At 36.9% G+C, this 23,028-nt stretch overlaps 1 protein-coding gene across 1 annotated transcript; it reads right to left on the bottom strand.

Annotated features, from left to right (window-relative positions):
* Window positions 1-336: 336 nt before the first annotated feature.
* On the bottom strand, window positions 337-23,014 carry zgc:85858 (uncharacterized protein LOC405879 homolog). The gene is made up of 3 exons (XM_028798296.2): window positions 22,740-23,014; window positions 15,317-15,392; window positions 337-4,505 (listed from the first exon to the last, which is right to left on the bottom strand). Exons 1-3 carry the CDS (start codon window positions 22,821-22,823, stop codon window positions 4,465-4,467), a joined length of 201 nt encoding a protein of 66 aa, XP_028654129.1. The 5' UTR covers window positions 22,824-23,014; the 3' UTR covers window positions 337-4,464.
* Between the last annotated feature and the right edge of the window lie 14 nt (window positions 23,015-23,028).

The following is a 23,028-nucleotide window of genomic DNA, read 5'->3' as shown; positions in this document are numbered from 1 at the left end:
GTATCGGGTGCAACACAATTAACTCTGGATATGTCTGTGGAGGGGATATCATACTTAAACAAGCAAAAGCAGATATAACTGATATAACTAGTCTATACAAGAAGATTGACCATAAACATTGGGTTTATCGTGGATGTATTTAAAGTGAAGGCTGTTAAACATTTTTAAAAAGCCCTACTATTGTGTGTCACTCTTTAACATGACCAATTAAATTAGGTCCTCATTAAGAATTGTGCAACACCATGCATCAAATGTTTATCTATGAAGGAGGAGGATAAAAGCAGGCTCCAATCGAAGTAAAGCAAGAGGTAAATGAAAATGAAACACCCTCTCATCTTTGTTGAGAAAATACGTTTATTTGTATAAAACAGCAGAACTCTGTGTGACAAAAATGAGTGTCTTGTTCACAGTACATATCAGTTTATTATAGTTCTAAAAACAGCACAGCAGAAACTGCAGAATTATATCTTTGTAAGTAGCTGAATAAAGATGTACATTTTATAATTTGGACAATCACCAGCCACTTCTTTAAGGTGGATAAAGGCCTTCTGAGCAACCAGGAGTATGAATGGAAAAATTCAGACAAGCACCTAAACTACTACTATCTCAACAAATAAAATATTCCTTATAGTAAAAACCTAAACAGCTCAGTGGCTATACACTATAAAACCCACAACAGAACCTTTATCAAACAAAATAAGCCACTTAATGTCCAACAAGTGTTTTAACCATGCTCTCTCAGTAATACTAGACAATTTTCTATAATTGTGGTAGAAGCTTTATTTACTTATTTTGGATTTTTGTGGGGAAATTATTAATGCTTTTTTAGAATGACATATGTCACAGGGAATGCCTGATGTTCTGAGATGAATAATAATCCGGGTAAAATAATAAAGTAACACAGATATAGTTGACCACATAACATTCCAGATAATGATAATCAACTTTCTTTTAGGTTATCTTTTTATTTCTGTTGACTGTCTGGAAAAAAATAGAATTAAACATTTCACCAACAACAGAAAAATACAATGCCATGTCAATCACAAATAAAACATCTTAAAAAAAAAATCTCTAGTTTGCTTAAGCCATTCTTTGCCCATTACCCACTAAAATGGTACATACAACCTTTTAAGTTATACTATATATTCTCAAAGCACAAGCTGAATTTGTGCATTTGCTTTTTGTCTAAAAATAAATCAAGCAAGGTTCCATGTGATGACTTCTAAGATATCACAAGTATAGTCCTATTACATAAAAAAGGACTCCTAACAATAGACTTAACTCCTTTGTAATCTCCTCATACAAAGCATACTGGTAAGAGGTTTGGGCTGATGCAATTTCAATAGATTAAACTAGCCTTTATTTATTTTGTAGTAGTTATGGGACACACATTTAAGGAATGTTTTATGTTTAAAAAAATTCTTGACTAATTTAATGAATGTCCATATTTAGCCAATGTTACATTACATGACCTCTTGACATAAGGACTTGTTGACTATGGTTACTGATCTTGTCACAAGACCAACTTACATGACGGATGGGAATCACTCAGCACATAAAATTAACTATTTAGCAGTTTTGTTCACACTTTTTTTCAGCAGTACGAAGGTTAACAAATCTGGCGAATTCAGCCACAATCTCAGCTCTATTTTACTTTTTCTAGTATCACAAAACATAAGAAATAAGACAGACAAGCTTCTCTTCTGTCAGTCATCAAGTTCGTTTTTATAAGTGTTTAGGACTGAGTACTTTGCCAATGTTAACGATACCGTGGACCACCTGATGTTTCACTGTTATTAGCATAAATTCCACATTACATTAACACATTTGTCTATTAAATATATGCACACACCATACATTAATAATTTCACATAAAAATGCCTATTTCAAAAATCCTTCCACTAATTAAAAATTGAGAAGAATATAATTATTTCTGATGATATATATCAAGGTGGTGGTCAAAGGACCAAATCTGGACAGCTTCAGTGTTATAGTAGCCTCCATGTTTCACTGGTCCCACCAAGTTATTTTTTAGTAGAATAGAAAACCCAGCCTTAAAAAATAAGTTTTTGGGAATGGGAGTAAACATTTTTAAAGTGGTATCACCAAGTCCAAAATGCTTTGAAGCAAGATAGAACTGTCAACACGTAATATGTCAAAAATGGAGATGAGTGTATAAATGAGATGCATCCGAGTTAATGTAGGTTAAGGCACCACAAATTAACATTTTCTGCAAATACAAAATCAGTTACTTCATGCAAAATAATGGTTTAGTCAACAATAAGAATATAAAAGTAAAATATTCAGCAACATAAGCAGAATCATGTTATAAACACAAAACACAGGAAAAAAACATGAGAAAATTGCAATGTTTAAGACTTAACTACTAAAGTGGGTTGACAATATTATGCTCATGCTGTAGTTTGATACGAGTGAGCAACAGACGTTTAGATTTTACAATCATGAAAGTTAGTAAGAGACACACATTTGTGCAAATGAAATATAATTTTGGTCAAATATGATTATATACCGTTTGTGGACTACACATTGAGAACCACTGCATTAAGTAACCGACACAACCAATCTAACTGAACCCCTTTACCTTTACCAAATATTCCTTCTACCAACCAAGGAATTTCTGACTAAAATGAATATCAGCAACATTTTGTCAGATTTCATTTTTTGCTCACATTTTGATTTTTTTTTTTTGCTTACCTGTATGGTTATATAGTATGAAGATAACTGTTCTTAAACTTAACGTTTGTGGCTTTCTCTTTCTGCAGCAGTTGCACTTTTCAAATAGGACTGTCATTATACAAAAAAAAAAAAAAAAAAAATCACAGGTTCCATGTACCATAGTCATTCAGATTTTTGTTTGCAGTAGGTAAAAGCATGAGAATGGCTTAAACTACTTAGTAGACAGAAATCAACATGAAAAGTAAACAGTTGGGATTATGAACAGCTTGCATCTCACATAGGTACATTACATTTTAGCTGGTGTAGTTCATGCGAGACTGGCATATGTGGTCCTACTTGTATCCTTACAATAAAATCTAAATTCATTCTTTAAATATAGCAGAACTGAACTGTTTACTAAAACTTTACCACAGTGAAGAAATGTGCACAAAACATTACCAGATGTCCTTTTATTATTTTGTCCATGGAAATGTTATTCTTCTTATGATTGCAAAAAGAAAAATAAACACTTGTTTCATCTGCATACTCTAGATATTCCAATAAGGAGTGTGGAAGAACATAGTTTACCCAGGTCTCATAGCACCTCTTATTGTGACAGAAAGAATCAATGAATGGTCTGATCTTTTCAAATACTCGCAGAAATTTTACTGAGAGTGCAGTGTATTCCAAAACTGAATATTTAACACAATACTATGCATCAGAAATGACCGCCTGCACTTTATGAGATTTATTGCTAAAAGGCAGTGTTTCTTTGAATATAGCCAGGTCGTCTCACACTCATGACAATATTTGTAGCCCTTTCCACAGCAAAAAAACACAGATATGAACCTTTAACTTTTAAAATCTGCAGCACCAAAGGCTTCCTTTTTATGAAAAGTACTAGGCTTCATTTTGGGATTCTTATTATACTAACTCACCTGGTGTGCAGAAATATCCAGTGGTTAGAAAAAAGTTAAGTTTTAATAACTTTAGTGAGGATCTGAGAAGCCATTTTAGACTAGGCATGTTATTTCTGAGGAAACAGCAAAGTCGTCAGGTGGCAGCAGTATCCAATGAACCTGGAGATTTGCTTCCCATATATATTCTGTTTAGTCAGATAAGGATACCCAGATGTTCTTCTGCATCACAGATTTATACAACTAAACACCACAGAGGTAAATCACCTGCTTAAAACGTCAACTACCATGTATTTAGGATATTCTCCTGACAAGTATTTTATAAAGCCTAATTATCTATAAGATCTATAAATGAAACTCCACACAGTTAGAAACTTCTTAAAAATTAATGTCCAGTGTTAATCTGGAAGCAACACACAACATACTTTTGGAAGACTGGAAAGAAATGGGAGAATCATGCATACCTAACTAGGAGTAAAAAGCAAACTTTGTTTAAGACTGCTGTCAACATTGTAATAACCAAAAGCAAACAGGAAAATAACACAAAGAAATCCATCTATACCTTCAGCTTCTCTTCAGTACCTGAGTAAAGAACCATAAAACTAAGACACACTAGAATGCTATGCAAAATGAGCTCAGAATTACACGCACATTAAAACTCCAATAAACCTTCAAAATTCAAAGTCACAGTCTCAAATGAAGTTGCTATAACTAGCTTAACAAATTTGTTTTATGTTTTGTTCTTAATTCTGTTTCACAGAAGAGCACAAACAGCAAGAAACGTAAAGATGTAGTGCATAACGCAGAATGTTTCCTTCTCAGATTCCATTTGGCACATTACGGAGAGGATTGGGCTCATTTTCAAAGCTGATCACATTCCCTGCCGAATGCTCTGAATGATCTGGAAGATAGCTAAATAAATAAACAAAAACAAATAAACATGAATATTTTCTACTGACAATTGGTAATGAAACACTAAAAGATACTTTATTAATGATCCTTTTATTATAAGTAATCTATACTATGAACAGGATTTTACTAAAATAGAACATTCAATGTTTGAAATATTCATTACAATTAAAAGCAACAGTTCTGGCAATTCATAATCACCATTTCCAGTGTACTTAAAACTGAAAACATATAAAATGGAAATTTCCTTATCAAAAAGTCATCAGTAAAATATATTTATAGTATATCACAAGATGATTAACACAATAAACAAAGGTACAGTTTACAACAATAAAACAAAAACATTACAAGGGAATAAAATGTGAAGAGCGCAAACAAATATACTGTATATGTAACTACACTGACAAGAGTACAATCAGGGGTTGTAGTAATTAATCAGCAGACAATATTTACATACAGTAAATCAATCAATTATATCTTAATTATTCATGTTAAATGGAAGCCATTGATCTGGGCAAAAAAGGGGGTGTGATCCCTTTTAGATTACAGAAGGTGCTCTCAAGCTACCTCCGATGCCAAGATGATGACAAGGAAGTAAAAATATTCATATATATTAAAGGTACTGGTATAAAAGTTAGCAGGGATGAAAATGGGAATACACAAAATACTAACATTCTCATTTATTAACCCAAACATGCCACACAATGTTTTCCGACATCAATACCAAATCTCTCCCTCTCAGTTTTGGCCTTTTTTTAAATCAATTATGACTTTGTTAGTAATTAAGGTGGGGGTGTCATATATAGTGTTCAAAAGCCCTGTGGCTATTTGCTTATGAGCCCCAATAAAAATTTAATAGACGAGGCAAACCCCAGGTTGTCTATCCTTTCTTTTGGACAGTCTATACACTGACTCCCAACCAATTGTACAGTCTGGGAATAATTAACTTCCAGGCTCTCAATGTTTCCCTGTGATGACATTCTAATTTCACCTCTAGCCATGATGGTGACCCATCCTACTGCCACAACTGGCTTTTTTACTCTGAGGACCATGTCAGGTGGGTAAAATAGGGTTTAGACCATTCATCATTTTTGCAACACATATGGAAATGAGCATATCAACAAATGGCAAATTAAAGTTATTGAAAATGTACAGTTTTACTGTAAAAAGTTGATGCCAAGCCACTGATTTAATTCTTATTACTTATAAAGGTTTGTTTTTGACTTAAGCTTAGTTGAATTACTTCCCAACCAAGTAAACAAATGTGAAATGTTAAGAATTATTTATTTACTAGTATAGCGGAACTCCCCATTATTAAAATGTGCTTAATAGTATTATCAGTGTTCATTTTCACAATACATTTTGATTTAGTCTTCTGATTAAACTGCATTTTAGTTTTAGCCACATTTTAGTAATTTAATTATTGTTAGTTTTAGTCTAGTTTTACTTGACAAAAAGTAAATTAATTTTAGCCGCGAAAAAGTAAATCTGTTTTAGTTTACAAAAAGTAAAAGGAAATCAGTCAGTCAAAATCAAATGGATCTTATTTCACATATGAATATGCACAGAATATACTGTACCTCTAAACTATTATGCTAATACTAGTAATTTAGCCCGTTACAATAACGGGCGCTAGAATAGTAGTGCATAAACATTAGTAGTAACAGTCTATATTAAACGGCAAGGGACTTTGACCTCATTTTTTTTGTTGGTCGTATTTTTCTTTCTTTCAGCCTTTCTTCTGTTGATGTTTACTTGCTGAGCTGACCGTTCTTCGTGGGCTACCGCCGTGTAGTGTGTCTTTAATTTTCTGTGACAGTAATACTGTCTTGTACGGCTCTATTCAATAAGGGCGCACACAAAAAGGCGAGCTTCAAAAGGGCGACCTCAATTGAGTGTGGCAAATAAAGGCGTTTCATAGATAATTTAGTTCAAATGGCTCTGGAATATGTGAGGAGCAACAAAGGTGCAGATCTTTATTTACGCGCGCCTTTATTCTCTGCGCCCAATTGAGGTCGCCCTTTTGAGGCTTACCTTTTAGTGCGTGCCCTTATTGAAGGATACCGTTTTGTACGTCCGTAATATACCTTTAATTTTCACTGGCGGTAATACAGGCGTGCGCATCGGTAATATGCCTTTAATCTCCTCTGACAGTAATACTGGCTTGTATGTGGCTGTAATATGCGTCACTGTATTGTGCACCTTTAATTTCCTCTCGCAGTAATACTGGTTTGTATTTCCGTAAAACGCCTCTAACTTTCTCTGACAGTAATATCGCGCATCGCACTGTGCCCCACGCACGCGCACTTCATCAGAAGACACCCACACACGGACACCTGGACGCACATAGGGATTTTATATATATAGATGCACATAAATGTGCCAAACTACAGTAGTGGTTCTTGAACATAAACTGAAGAGTAGGTGTAGAAAGGATTCACTCCTGTCGGATAATGGCAGCTCTGGTTTGTCTTCATAGTTTTCTGGTCCTCAATATGCCTTAGTTATGCTGCTATAAGATTTTACCAAAAAAATATAAAAGTGCTTTTACTACATTCTTCACATTTTAGGGGTTATGCTCATAAACAATAGTTGTCTTTCTTTTTTAAATGTTGACCCTGTTGTCAATGCTAACTGAAATGCTAGTGTGCCATCTGTCATCTACACTACCTGTATCATTTTCTCTGCTCTCTTTCCATATGATTGATTTCACAAAAGTGGTAACTCTTTTACTGGGTTGGAACCATGTGGTTTCATGAATAGATGTTTAATCCCATGTTAATAAACCGGATAATTTGTTGAATTAATATACCTTAGAAAGCCTTATAGGAGACCATAGGGGTTGTTTATATTCCCATTACAGACATTGCTGCCGTCTCTACATTTTTAAAAAAGAGAGAGAGGGGGCGCAACAGAGGCAGTATTCAACAATATTATAAACATGATTCAAAACTTGATTAATTCAATGTTGATTTAAAAATGCTATAAATCACAATACTGTATTATTTCAAAACCCAAAATTATAACTGTTGCATCAGAAAATGAAAAAAGTTTTACTTTTTCTTAATGGTAGTCATTTACTAACACTATTCTCAGTTTTTTTCCTTCTACCATACTTCTAAGGAGCACTAAAAAAAAAATTGCATTTCATTCTGTTTCATCATGGCTTATGTTTATTTCACTTAGTTACTGCCATGTGTGCAAAGTGCAATGAAATTCCTATCTGCATGTTTCAACAACATGGATCAGGTTTCCATTGTCCTTGGGTGGCCAAATCTCGCTCTGCTGGCTATGAATAAAAATCCATCAATCTATTGTCAAACCTGCTTATAACATCACAAAACAGCAAACATTGGCAAGGTAAACACATGATTTTCCTTTCACATACAGTTTCACAAAATCAATGCTATTAAACTCTTTAAAAAGTAGCTAAATTAAAAAGGATACATAAATTTCGCTTTTCAATCTATATTAAAAAATATTAACTTGTCAAAAATTATCAAGTCAAAAACTAGAAGTAAAACACAAGTACAGTACACCACTGAAATTCGCAGAGCACCCACGAATTGTGAAAAACCGCAAATTATGGATGTGGTTAAAAAAATTCCTATTTTTTATAGTTTAAACCCTAAATATGCCCCCAAAACACTTTAATTTCAATGTCAGCTTAACACATTACCTAAAAAAAAAAAAAAGAATGTAAAGGTAAAACCGTATACTGTACAATAATGTACTGCTATGTCTCCCGCAGTGCTAAAATGTAAAATACCGAAGTTACCACTATATGTAATTCATGCAAGCGTGTTTTCATTGCCAGAAGCCTTAGAAGGTGTAGGGCGTTTCAACGACATCTTGGGGCTTTAACCCTTAAACTGCCACATACTTGGGGGTTAATGCCTCCCTGGACACCAAATACTTTTTGCTGCACTTTTTAAGTAAACGTCACAATTCACAAAGAAAAAGTAAAATTTTAATGGAACACTTTTTCATGCAAAGCGCATCACAATTACTTCAACACTGATCATTTTACACAATGCTAATTATCTGTAAAAACTATTAAAAAAAAAACTACTGGAATAATATGTACAAGGTGCAACTGATGGCACTGATGAAATTCAGTAAAACACAGAGCCAACAGTGCTATATAACTGGCTGCACGCAAGCACAAAGAGGTAAACGCTGATGCTTGCAGGCTCATCTAGTGCAGCGGCTCAATCCCAGAGACAGTGAGGCTGCAGGGGCTAGCAGTGGTCATGAGCTGGCTGCTCAACGAATGTACGGCACTGACTGATCAGATCCAGCATGCTGGTAAATTGCACTGGGAATTGACTATAGCCGGTTGTGGTGTTCAATGAATGTACATCGTCGAATATACTCTGCTCCTGCATGCTGGAAAATGATACTGGGAAACGACTATAGCTGGTTGCGGCGGTTTAAGGGTTAAGAAATACAAAACAGAAAACACGAGAACACTCAGCTGGAGATGCGCGACAGGGCAGCAGTCACTCAGCAGCTAGGAGAAATTAATAACACTGCAGCGGTCCGGTGCCACTAAGATTCACACCGTCGAGAAGACGGTGATTTACAGTTAGGTCCATCGATATTTGAGCTAACTTATATTTCTAATTTTGGTTCTGTACATTACCACAATGAATTTTAAATGAAACAACTTGGATGCAGTTGAAGTACAGACTTTCAGCTTTAATTCAGAGGGGTGAACAAAACGATTGCATAAAAATGTGAGGCAACTAAAGCATTTTTTTTTAACAAAATCCATTCATTTCAGGGGCTCAAAAGTAATTGGACAATTGGCTCAAAGGCTACTTCATGGGCAGGTGTGGGCAAGTCTGTCGTTATGTCATTATCAATTAAGCAGATAAAAGGCCTGGAGTTGATTTGAGGTGTGGTGCTTGCATGTAGAAGATTTTGCTGTGAACAGACAACATGCCGTGAAAGGAGCTCTCCATGCAGGTGAAAGAAGACATCCTTAAGCTGCGAAAACAGAAAAAACCCATCCGAGAAATTGCTACAATATTACGAGTGACAAAATATACAGTTTGGTACATCCTGAGAAAGAAAGCAAGGACTGGTGAACTCAGCAACGCAAAAAGAACTGGACATCCACGGAAGACAACAGTGGTGGATGATCGCAGAATCATTTCCATGGTGAAGAGAGACCCCTTCACAAACAGCCAACCAAGTGAACAACACTCTCCAGGGGGTAGGCGTATCGATATCCAAGTCTACCATAAAAGAAGACTGCATGAAAGTAAATACAGAGGGTGCACTGCAAGGTGCAAGCCACTCATGAGCCTCAAGAATAGAAAGGCTAGATTGGACTTTGCTAAAGAATATCTAAAAAAGCCAGCACAGTTCTGGAAAAACATTCTTTGGACAGATGAAACCAAGATCAACCTCTACCAGAATGATGGCAAGGAAAAAGTATGGAGAAGGCATGGAACAGCTCATTATCCAAAGCATACCACATCATCTGTAAAACACGGTGGAGGCAGTGTGATGGCTTGGGCGTGCATGGCTGCCAGTGGCACTGGGACACTAGTGTTTATTGATGATGTGACACAGGACAGAAGCAGCCGAATGAATTCTGAGGTGTTCAGAGACATACTGTCTGCTCAAATCCAGCTAAATGCAATCAAATTGATTGGGCGGCATTTCGTGATACAGATGGACAATGACCTAAAACATACAGCCAAAGCAACCCAGGAGTTTATTAAAGCAAAGAAGTGGAAAATTCTTTAATGGCCAAGTCAGTCACCTGATATTAACCCAATTGAGTATGCACTTCACTTGTTGAAGACTAAACTTTGGACAGAAAGGCCCACAAACAAACAGCAACTGAAAGCCGCTGCAGTAAAGGCCTGGCAGAGCATTAAAAAGGATGAAACCCAGCATCTGGTGATGTCCATGAGTTCAAAACTTCAGGCTGTCATTGAGAGCAAAGGGTTTTCAACCAAGTATTAGAAATGAACATTTTATTTCCAGTTATTTAATTTGTCCAATTACCTTTGAGCCCCTGAAATGAAGGGATTATGTTAAAAAAATGCTTTAGTTGCCTCACATGTGGTATAGTGGGTCCGTGGCTTCCGAAAAAAGGTCAGTTTTTAAATCAGTATAGCCGTGCCGTTCTCCGTGGGCATGATTGCACGACCGCGGGGAGTTAATGAGGTGATCGGAGCGAGTCGCACCTGCACGTGTGGGTGCGGTTGTTCTTGTTTGCCTCATTGGCTTCCTGCGGCATGTAATTAAGGCGCTGCGCCCACGGAGGCACCCGTAGGTGTGTATATATAGACAGATGTATACAAGAGTGAAGGGGAGGAAATATCGAAGATAGAAATGGAAGGAAAAGAGAGATGACTCGAGAAATCAGTAGGGATGGAGGAAGAAAAAGGAAGTTAAAGGACTGGAAAGAGCAGTCTTAGTGGGTACGATCTGGCCACCTATAATGAAGAGACAGAACGAGCTGGGGCCCCACGAAGGAGCATTAGATGGTGGCACTCTAGGGGCTAGTTCGCCCCACTGAAAATTAGCGAGTGGGGTGAGCAGAGAGGTGTCCTCCCGTGGGATCTGAGGAGCGACTGCGGGTGCACGAAGGATCGAGGGAGGAGAGCTGACCTCAGCAGTCTGGCAGTGACATCCGGAAGGGGGCCAAGATGAAGGTTAGCTGAAGGAGCTCATGGCTGTTGGTCTCTGCCGGCTGTGAGCAATGGGTGAGCCGGGGAGAAAGATGGAGGTGGGCCAGAGAGTAAAGGGAGTGAGAGACTGCTTTTTAACTTCTGCATTTTTACCTCGGATTTTAAAGGATGTATTTATTGAATGTTTTTTATCCCCACTGGACACTTGGTTTTATGGATTTATTTATGGAACTTTGGACACTGCACTTTTGCACTTTGTTTTGATTGTTTTAATAAAAGCACTTTTTCACCTTTGAATATATCCCCTGGCTTCATGTGAGATTTGTCCCCATTTGTCAGCTCAACTCTGTGACCTTACTGATGGTGTTCCCATAAGGACGTTGGGAGCCTGAAGAGAACACGCATTGTCACATCACATTTTTATGCAATCGATTTGTTCACCCCACTGAATTTAAGCTGAAAGTCTGCACTTCAACTGCATCCAAGTTGTTTCATTTAAAATTCATTGTGGTAATGTACAGAACCAAAATTAGAAAAAAGTTGTCTCTGTCCAAATATTTATGGACCTAACTATTTATTTTTACGGGGGAGACTGCAGGGATGCACCCAGCCTTGACCCGACCCACACACACTCACAGAGACAAAAACAAGCAAACTGGTAATCAAACAGCAAATAAAGAATGTAATTCAAACAAATGAAAACCACGATACCACCCCTGTTCCCCTTACGCCGATTATACATTAAATACAACAAAGCACCAACAAAACACACACAGTAAAGTCCGTGAAAAACGGCAACAGATGAAATGTAATGATGAAAATAGACATGTCCAGATATCTGCACGTTGAATGGGAATGTAAAGATAGTCCTACCGGTAGTTCCTGAAATGGTGAAGACGGGTGGACGGGTTCAGGAGCGCTCCTTTCTTCACAGGATGGCGATGAATCCACTTACAGTCCTCATGTACACAGGCAGACAGCAGACAATCCAGACCCCAACCACGAAACGATTCAGGACAAAACTAATAAGTACAGGTAACCCAACAGAAGGCAGACAGAGAGACAGGAACTTGAAACACAAATTACAAATTTTTTTTTTGGTCACTGGCACCGTTTTTAAAAGCTGCACTGACATCCTTTGACCCCAACAGCCCCTACACCCTCAGCAGAAGATCAATCAGAGCCACTGCAGGGACAGCTGGGAGTTGCAGTTTCAAATTCTAGTAGAGTACAACGCTATCGGATTGGCTACTTTCACCATCCCAAGCTGCGTTTTCCTGTATGGTTGCTTCCTGTTCTCACTACAGTGCAGTATTGCCATGAAAAAAGCCATAAAAAATTGCGTAGGATATTTGCGATTTCCGCTAACAATTATTAGTTAGGTTCTAAGGAAAAATCTGTGAATGACTGAGGCCAGAAACCCTGAACCACGTCTTCATGGGGGTATACTGTATACTAAAAAGAATAGTTTAATGCCGAAGAGAAAAGCTTGCTTTTTGTAAAAATAAAACAAACCACCCCCTTATGCAAAAAGCCTTACCCGATATTTATAATCATAGCATCCTCTAGATTCCAAAGCTGTGATTTGACTGTACAGTTAGATCACATGCTAGTCAGTCTAGAAACTCTGTATGAGGCAAGCAAAGCAACGAGTAATCCATGAAATTGTAGTTGTCATCTCTGTATGTCAACAGAAGAGGTTTGCAAATATAATACAATATACAATCCAAAAAGCTAAGTTGTGAATTGTTCATTAAACTTTAATCAGTATGAGAACTTTCAGTACATATTCGACTTGTATTCTGTTGACAGTGGCCTCCAGCTCATCTACAGGCTTACAGTTAAATTAAGTGGATTTGACAACAGATGACTGTGTGATGAGATAATTTGAAAAGAAATTAATGTAGCATAGTAATCTAGCAATCCAATAAGGAGTTGACAAAGATGTAAAGAGTGTTTCTACATTACAGAAGAACATGATGAAGCAGACTGTGACAAAGTTCAATAGATAGCAAAATCATTTTGTGAGGTTTACTAGCTGTCAAAATGAGTCAGCTAAAATATCTACAAGTCTACTCTTTATTTAGGAAGAGATGCAAACGTAAGTAAAATTAAGTAAAGCAAGTAACCTACCAGACTTGGTACAGTGGCAACACAAAGACAGCTAGTTTGCATAGTAGCAAGCAATTTTGCCTCATAGCTTCGGGATTTTAACAGTTGCACAGGAGCTAAATAAATTACTGGGGGTTACTTTAACTGGGGGGCTCCTAATAGGCCCTAAACACTAACATGTGGAAGTAATCAACACAAAGGTTTTAAATTTGTGTCCAAGAGTGTTGTTTTGCTCAACTAGCTGTGCTTGATCTGAACAAGTTCACATACCTACTCAGACTACAGTTGTGCTTGAAAGTTTGTGAACCCTTTAGAATTTTGTATATTTCTGGATAAATATGACCTAGATAGATAGATAGATATAGACAGGAAGGATAGATATGATACTTTATTAATCCCAAGGGGCAATTCACAAAAATATGAACACATCATCAGATTTTTACTCAAGTCCTAAAAGTAGATAAAGAGAAACCAGTTAAACAAATGAGACAAAAATATTATACTTGATCATTTATTTATTAAGGAAAATGATTGAATATTACATATTTGTGAGCGGCAAAAATATGTGAACCTTTGCTTTCAGTATCTGGTGTGACCTCCCTTTGCAGCAATAACTGCAACTAAACGTTTCCGGTAACTGTTGATCAGTCCTGCACACCGGCTTGGAGGAATTTTAGCCCATTCCTCCGTACAGAACAGCTTCAACTCTGGAATGTTGGTGGGTTTCCTCACATTAACTGCTCGCTTCAGGTCCTTCCACAACATTTCGATTGGATTAAGGTCAGGACTTTGACTTGGCCATTCCAAAACATTAACTTTATTCTTCTTTAACCATTCTTTGGTAGAACGACTTGTGTGCTTAGTGTCGTTGTCTTGCTGCATGACCCACCTTCTCTTGAGATTCAGTTCATGGACAGATGTCCTGACATTTTCCTTTAGAATTCTCTGATATAATTCAGAATTCATTGTTCCATCAATGAAATAAAGCCGTCCTGGCCCGGATGCTGCAAAATAGGCCCAAACCATGATAATACCATCACCATGTTTCACAGATGGGATAAGGTTCTTATGCTGGAATGCAGTGTTTTCCATTCTCCAAACATAACGTTTTTTATTTAAACCAAAAACTTCTATTTTGGTCTCATCCGTCCACAAAACATTCTTCCAATAGCCTTCTGGTATGTCCACGTGATCTTTAGCAAACTGCAGACGAGCAGCAATGTTTTTTTTTGGAGAGCAGTGGCTTTCTCCTTGCAACCCTGCCATGCACACCATTGTTGTTCAGTGCTCTCCTGATGGTGGACTCGTGAACGTGAACATTAGCCAATGTGAGAGAGGCCTTCAGTTGCTTAGAAGTTACCCTGGGGTCCTTTGTGACCTCGCCGACTATTACACACCTTGCTCTGGGAGTGATCTTTGTTGGTCGATCACTCCTGAGGAGGTTAACAATGGTTTTGAATTTCCTCTATTTGTACACAATCTGACTGTGGATTGGTGGAGTCCAAACTCTTTAGAGATGGTTTTGTAACCTTTTCCAGCCTGATGAGCATCAACAACTCTTTTTCTGAGGTCCTCAGAAATCTCCTTTGTTTGTGCCACGATACACTTCCACAAACATGTGCTAGAGGTTCACATACTTTTGCCACTCACAAATATGTAGTATTCAATCATTTTCCTCAATAAATAAATGACCAAGTATAATATTCTAGGTCATATTTATGCAGAAATATAGAAAATTCTAAAAGGTTCACAAACTTTCAAGCACAACTGTAACTATCAATGAAGAATCACCACAGTGCTATAAAAGGGATCAAATAAACTCGTGGGTACAATGTCACATGACCACGTAGGTGGGCTAACAGCTGGAAATGAAAGCTAGATACCTTACAGAGCACAGGGATGACAGGATATAGCAGTGTCTGGCCTTAGGCTTGTTACTGTAGACATTTGTTTATGTTTACACCCTGGGACTGAACACAGATGTGTATTAAAAACAGGTAATATCAACATATGATACAATTTGCAGAAATAAAAGTGAGCTGTACTTACCCGATCCACATACTACAAATACAAACAGTGCCAATAGCCAGGGTCCCACAGGAGACTTGTCATCTTGGTCCACACGCTGAAAATTGCAGATGTTGCAATGGTTAAAAACAGTCAACAACTTAAAATGATTACTGATAGTTTATAAGGCTGCACAATTAGAAACATTACCAAAACAAAAAGCTCAGACAGCTGGCTACTGTCATATAAAATCTTTTTATGATTAAAGTCAACTACTCATTTTAATTGCTTAAACTCAAAAGATTCAGTCCCTTCAATGCACCTCATAGCTCCAAACCCTGTAGTCTCAGAATCAGTCTAGTTACTCTTCATGTGACTTTCCCATAAGGCTGTTATGAGCTTCACATAAAATTAAAACAAAAACAGCAAACAAAATTCCAGCAAAAGCCTATCATAAATCATTCAATTTTTTATCAGTTTATTTGCAGGTGTAGTGTGAAGTTCTGACATTACAAATGTGTTCTCTAAACATTGTGTCGGACAGAGGCAACATTTTGCATGTAGATAAGACAATGTAAGTAATTAACATAACTACAGTATAAATTTTAAGTGAAATCTTATTTTTTGCTTTACATAATGCTGACACTCTGTAGTCTCTAACATTCTACTATCACTCAAATATCTGTATTGTTTGTGGATTTTGGTGAGATGACTAGTATTCCAGCAGTAAGATTGTGGTGGTTAGGGTTGTTATAATTTTTTGAGGAAGCACTTTTTCATGCCCCCTTAAAAGTCACCATATTTAATGTCCTTCGTATAATGATCCTCGAGACAACTCTCTTGAAGATCAAGTTTAAGATAAATATATTTGAGCTATGTAGTACTTGTTAAGCCCAGTGAGGAATTTTATTTACAGTACACGTCTTGGATTTGGCTAAAACAACCGAAAAGTTTTGTTTTTATCTCTCTCAGTTAAGCAGACAGGTATATAAAAGAGCCTGAAAGTGTTTTTATAATGAAAATGACATGTAAAGTTTGCAGGCCTCATAGCTTAACCTGTTAAGAGACATTTTGAAGAAAACAAAACTCCCAGTTCCACATAACATTAAGCAAGAAATATTTCTGAATGCATAAACTTTAATTAGTCAAATAGGAAGACTGGACACAGGCAATCGCTATTAAATACGGTCTTAATTTAGTTTTCGACTAAGGGCAGATCCTTCCCAATCACATAATTACAAATGGGTGGGGGGCATTCAGCATGGGGTTTGGAAAGATTATCATTATGGACTACCTGATTTATTTTAACATATATGCATACTCTCCAAAAGTTTTGATTCAGTATTAAAAAATAAATGCTGTTTCAATCAAAACAACAACAAAAATCAGTAGTACATGAAGCAGTAAATAACCAAAATTATTCAGAATAACATTTACTAACACCTTTTCAAGATGTATATGTGAAATTGACTGTGTCAAAATGTCAACTTGCCAGGTTTGTAACATTTGCTGCTGAGAGATCAGTGTTTGCTTCACTGCATGCATGAAACATTAGCTAATTCATAATACACTGAAAAGTGATGATTCATGGAGACCTTTACTTTCATCTGTCATGAACTGCTAAAGCTTTACATTTTCCAAATCTCTCCTTTTTGCATTAGGCCCCATATTAGGGGGCTGCCTTTACGAAATACAACTTCTCAATTGAAAATTCAGGATTCCTGTACAACAGTCTTTGTTGTTTTATTTAATAACATACCTCACATAACCTGGAGAGCAGGTAAACCACTCATAATAGAAGGCTACATTCCAAGTCGCTTCTACACCATATAAATACATTATGTGGACGTGTGCACCTTCAGTACCTTTATCACATTTTACTAATTAATTTTTAAGCAATGAAGCAGGTTGTTTCATAAACACACTAATTGCACCTCCATGATTCCATAATGCAGCTTACATATTAAACAGACATGAGTCGAGACATGCCAGTGTCTGGCAGATATAGAATTTTTGAAAAAGAGAAACACTTGTTTAAAAATTTTCTCGATTTTTACCTGCTATAGGTTTTGCAAGAGTAAACGCTGGCGTTTCCGTCTGCCGTTGCTTGCCGGTGCTCTGTTTACTTTTTCTAGTTTTTTTTTACTCATTTTTTTGCCTTTTATATCAGATCTTCTTTCGCCTTTGCATTGGATTAAAAACTGATAACACGCATTTGCGTCCCTTGCCTCTTTCAGTCTTAAAAGGAGCCCTCGTAGAACTGTTCTTCACTGGCTGCAAACTGTGTGGGTAAGTGGAAACTTTCTCACCAATTCTCTGCTCAATTAACTAGTTTTGATGAATGGGTGTTAGAAACTGCCCCTTGTCAATTGCGGAGTACTTATGGAAATCCCAGTTGTGACAGTCTACCGGCTAATGAGAAGGCAAATTTCATGTTTTCTTGTGTAAACATGACTAAATAAAGAAACCTTAAACCTTATTTTAATTGGGCCAAGTAGGGGTACATTGCTTTGCTACCAATCTAAAATTTGCTTGAGTGATTTCTGGAAATCTACTATGATAAACCTCAATTGGTTGTCATGGATTACTATGTCTACTTTGCTATCTAATGCAGTCACATCTACAAACCTAAAATACTCACCAGATGAATTGTATAGACTTTGAACAAACTACGAATTGCCTGCTGAACCACGGCATTCTCCAACGACCAAAGTACGTTCACCGGGGCTCTCGTCATCATTTTTGTCTCATCAGGAGTAGCAGCGGGTCTATTCCTTCACTTTGGTCTGAAGGACGCACTTGTCCACGTATTTTAGAGCGACGTGTTGATCATACAATGCTGATTCCTCTGGTAAAATCACAAAGCTCTGCTGATAGGTGACTTTATTATAGACACTAAAATGGACTGTTTATGTCTTACGGAGACTTGGCAGCAACTGGGTGATCATTTTCATCTAAATTAAGCGCTCCCTCCGGGATTTGTCTGCATCTCTAAACCACATTCTTTGGGGATGGGAGAAGGTCTCGCAATAATTCACCGCAAAGACCTAAAATTATCACCGATTCCTCTTCCAACATATTCATCGCTTGAACTGTTACGTGGCAAACTCTGCGGCCCTTCACCTATTATATTGCTGTTTTATACAGACCTCCTAAACTATCAAGTGTTTTTATTGCAGAACTTTTTACTTTAACAACTCTGTGTGCAATGTCTACTAATATCATCATCATGGGTGATTTTAACATACACTTTGACATGCCAAATGATGCACTGAGAATGATTTTAATGAAATCCTTGACGGTTTTAATTTAACTCAATGTGTCAACTTTGACTCATAACAAGGGTCATATTTTAGACTTAGTTTGCTGCTCTGGTATCATACCTTACAATCTTATTCCTACTTAATTACCCATCTCGGATCATAAAATGATTACATTTGATGTTAGCTTACCTCAGTAAAGGTTCAGCATGTAATTTCATTTCATAATATCAAGCATGTAAACCCAGAGTGCCTTAAAAATTTATTGCAATTCCAGCCTGTTTCTCCTTCAGCTACCACACCATCAGAATTAGTAGACTATTACAATGCTGCTCTGTCTTCTGCCTTCGATACACTAGCTCCCTTAAAAACACGGACTGTTTCATTTATTCGCACTGCTCTCTGGTTTACATCTGAACTCCGTCAGCTCAAAGCTAGGGACCGACAGTTGGAGCACCTAGCTAAAAGGACAGGTCTTGTTGTACACAAGGAAATGTACTCAAATCATATATTAAAGTATAAAAATGCTCTCTCTGCTGCCAAAACTGCATACTATTCTAACATTATCAATACAAGAGGGGAAAAAAACTAGAGCTCTTTTTGTCTACCAGGGGTGTGGAGTCGGAGTTAGACACAATTTTGGGCGTCGGCAAAAATGTACCGATACCGACTCCTAATAAATTTAAATTGTAATGGAAAAAAAATACAGCAAGTTCAAATGTCCCATTTCACAAATAAAGCCCAGTGCATCGTTGTGTTACTACTAGTGTGAAGTTCAGCTGAGCTATTACACAACCTGACATTCACATATTATAATCTGGATTATGGAACATTACAAAAAGTGTTTTCATTTTATTTCAGATATAACATGTTTAATAAGTTCATTTGAGTGTAAACAAGTGTAATGATGTAGGTGTGTGCTATGGTGTGATGTGTGTTCAGGAGTTCTTTCTGCACTCTCCACATATGCTTCCACCCAGGGCTGAACTTTAGCATAACTTTCCACACTACCTGTTCTAGAAGATTTTGAAATTAAAAAAGAGCAGATTCTATGTATTGTGACAGATAATGCTTCTAATATGTTAAGCACAATTGAGAAAATGAATAAAGTAGATGAAGAAAGTGACAAGTGATATTAGAAGACAGTTCTGCAAGTATTGGAGAAAGTGAAACCGAAGAAAATTGTGAAATTTTGGACAACATTGCCGAAGAAGCATCTAAGCTTACTACTATTCAACATATTCATTGTGCTATTCATACTCTGCATCTTGCAATAAGAGATGGATTGAAAGTTTGTCATGCAGCTACTCTAATTGGCAAATTGAGGCAAGTAACTGTTGCAGCCAGGGCCCCTAAAACAGATGCCATTTTGAAAAGACGTGCAGGAAAAGGAGCCATTTTGGATCAAACAACACGCTGGGGAAGCACTTATTTGATGGTAAAGCATTTGCTTGAACTAAAAAACTTTCTGGAAGAACTAGACAATGAAAATGTTTTATTAACTGAAAGCCAGTGGGCACAAGTAAAAGAACTGGAAAGTCTACTTTCTTACCCCTGTACTGTCACCAAGAGGTTGCAATATGAAGATTTAACACCTGGTATTTTTTTCTTGGAATGAAAGAGCTTGATATATTGCCTGAACAAAAGTGGAGGGTTAGTAGCTGATGGCATTGTATCTTTAATGAAGAAAAGAGAGAGTCTCTTCCTGGATAATCAAATCTTGTTAGCTGCTATTTATGTTGATCCAATGAGCCAAATTTTGTTGAGCAGTGACCAGATTGCTAATGGAAAAAAGGTACTCTATGATGTAGCAGTTCACATGGAGGGATTACTAATACCTGAAACGCCACCACTGGATGAAGCTATAAGCACTGGTAACTCAAGATCATCCTCTTCAATTGAAGAATTAAGACTTTGATTCCTACTTGGTCAAAATGGAAGTTTCAAAAGCAAAGCGACACTGCCTATGCATGAAAGATAAATGACCAGTAAATGTCCAAATAAAGAGATTCCAGCAGGAGTTTTTTAAAGAATTAAGTATGATCACTCATCGAAACCGACACTAAAAGATGCCATCCTTGTTGATCCAGAGATTATTAGTGATATGACCCAGAGATTATTAGTGATATGGCTAGAACTGTAACAGTAATGCCACCATACCCAAGTCAGTGTTGAAAGACTATTTTCAGCTCTAAAAATAATCAAGTCAGATTTAAGAGCTTCTATGAAAGAGGATCTGGCAGAAGCAATTCTGTTCCTTAGAACATTGCATTGAGTTAATTTTGGATTGCATTTAATAGCTATTCTACTCTACAACTGTATATCAAGTTTAACTTTTTTCTCATGTAGTTAAGCTTTGTTTTTGTTTTAAAACTACCGAAGAATGTGGTTTATATTTTTTGAATTGGTAAAGTTCCTGTACCTGATTTTTATGCATGATACTACTTTATAGCCACTTGACAAAAACAATAAAACAAACCTTAGTTTTCATTTTTTTGTTTAACTGTCCAATACGGAAGAGTCTGCTTCCTAGCCAGTAGTTCTGTGGTTAAATGACATGTATGTTGCCTTCCTTTATCAACATGGAAAATACATTAGCATATTAAATACTGAGGAGTCGAAGTCGGGGAGTTGGGAGTCAGAAGTACCGGAAACTATGGAGTCGGAGTCGAAGAATTTATCTGCTGATTCCACAACCCTGTTTTCTACAATAACTAAGCTAATTACACCACCAGAAAATGTCACTTACCATAACCTCTCTATTAAATACTGCTGTACTTTTTTGGAATTCGACTCAAATTGAAAAAAAATCCACCAGCAACTTGCTTCCTCTATTTTTGCAGAAAATGACATACTCTCCACTATCACCCATATTCCCTTTCCAATGACCCTAAACTCAGATTTCAGTTTACCAGCTGAAAATGGTATCTCTGAACTTATAACAAAATCTAATTCTTCCACTTGCCAATTAGATCAAATACCTACAAGCTTTGTTAAGTCCTGTCTCTCACATATATTCCCCATGATAACTACTATAGTTAACTCTTCCCTTACTACAGGTACAGTCCCCCTCTCACTAAAAACAGCCTCAATTACTCCAATTCTGAAAAAACCTGGTTTAGACCCTAACATCCTTAACAATTATCGACCAATCTCATGATGCAGTAATTCAGGCAAAAGGAGCACCGACCAAGTATTGAGTGTGTACATGGGCATACTTTTCAGTAGGCCAACATTTCTGTATTACATATTTTTTATTGGTCTTATGTAATATTCTAATTTTCTGAGATACTGAATTTTGAGTTTTCTTTACCTGTAAGCCATGAGCAAAATGAAAAGAAATAAACACTTCAAATATATCACTCTGTAATGATTTGTTTCACTTTATTAACTACTGAAATAAATTTAACTTTTTGATGATATTCTAACTTACTGAGATGCACCTGTACGACTAACTAACGTCTGACCATAAGAAGCAAGAAGTTAAGTTTTCCCTTTGTTGTTGTTTTTTATTTTTGTAGCCTGGTGACCAAAACTGCACAGTACCCGAGATGAGATCCAACCAGGATGTTATAAAGCTTGACCATAACCTTCTTTGACTTGTATTTTACATATCGTTCTGTATAACCCAACTCTGGTATTCCGCTAACCTTCTTAATGGCTTCTGAGCACTGTATGAATGTTGATAGTTACGAGTCCACTATGACTCCTGAATCACCTTTCAATTTTCAGACCTCCCATTGTGTATTCATGGCTAACATTTTTGATTCTAATTAGGCACTTCCTAATGTAATGAGCAACTCGATAAGAAAAAATGTAAGACCTGAGCAGCACAAGATGTACTATTCCCATTAATTGTACATTTCCTCTATTAATGTGACCTGTCATAATGCTCAGATGTTTACCCTGCAAGTGAAAATAGCATAAACGTTTATTTTAACATACTTAATAATGTGTTTTTTTTACTTTCAATACCACTTTACAACATGCCAACGTTGTAAACGAAAATTTACACCACCAATTAAATCTGCCTTTAAACAAATCCTCCCGAAGTCTTTAACAAAAGATCAGTAAGTAACTAAGAAAGCTTCAAATTAGAAACAGCGTCGACAAAAAATAAGTTAAAACCGGTTTATGCCAGGTAATCCCCATTATTCTCGGAACAAGTCTTTCCCTCCCCAGTACTGAGGAGTTTGTTTTCCTACCGATGATTTCTGGATGTTTCCTCGCTGTGAGATGGCCTTGCTATGCTTTTCATTAGCAACTTTCATCCTCTGGACCGCCGACATTCTTGCGTTTGAACTGGGGAATGTCTACGCTCAGTTAAACCAAATATGTCAGACACTCTGTAAATATCAGTTTGGTTTGTTCCGTTTCAGTTTTACAAGTGTTCTTCCCAGCTTAACCTAACACACCCAATAGACAGGTACCACGCAAACAGTTTAAACCATTTCCTGTCTACATTTGGCCGACAAGTGTATCATAAATAGCAGT

Source organism: Erpetoichthys calabaricus, chromosome 3 (assembly GCF_900747795.2).
Source record: "Erpetoichthys calabaricus chromosome 3, fErpCal1.3, whole genome shotgun sequence".
NCBI lineage: Eukaryota > Metazoa > Chordata > Cladistia > Polypteriformes > Polypteridae > Erpetoichthys > Erpetoichthys calabaricus.
The sequence above is the reverse complement of the archived record's forward strand: the minus strand, read 5'-3'. Positions and strand labels throughout refer to the sequence as shown.

Coding starts and splice junctions, on each gene's coding strand:
- zgc:85858 (XM_028798296.2), bottom strand. CDS start 22,823: ATGTCGGCGGTCCAGAGGATGAAAGTTGCTAATGAAAAGCATAGCAAG. Junction 15,393..22,739: donor GAAACATCCAGAAATCATCG/GTAGGAAAACAA, acceptor TGCAATTTTCAG/CGTGTGGACCAAGATGACAA. Junction 4,506..15,316: donor ATTTGTAGTATGTGGATCGG/GTAAGTACAGCT, acceptor TTATTTATTTAG/CTATCTTCCAGATCATTCAG.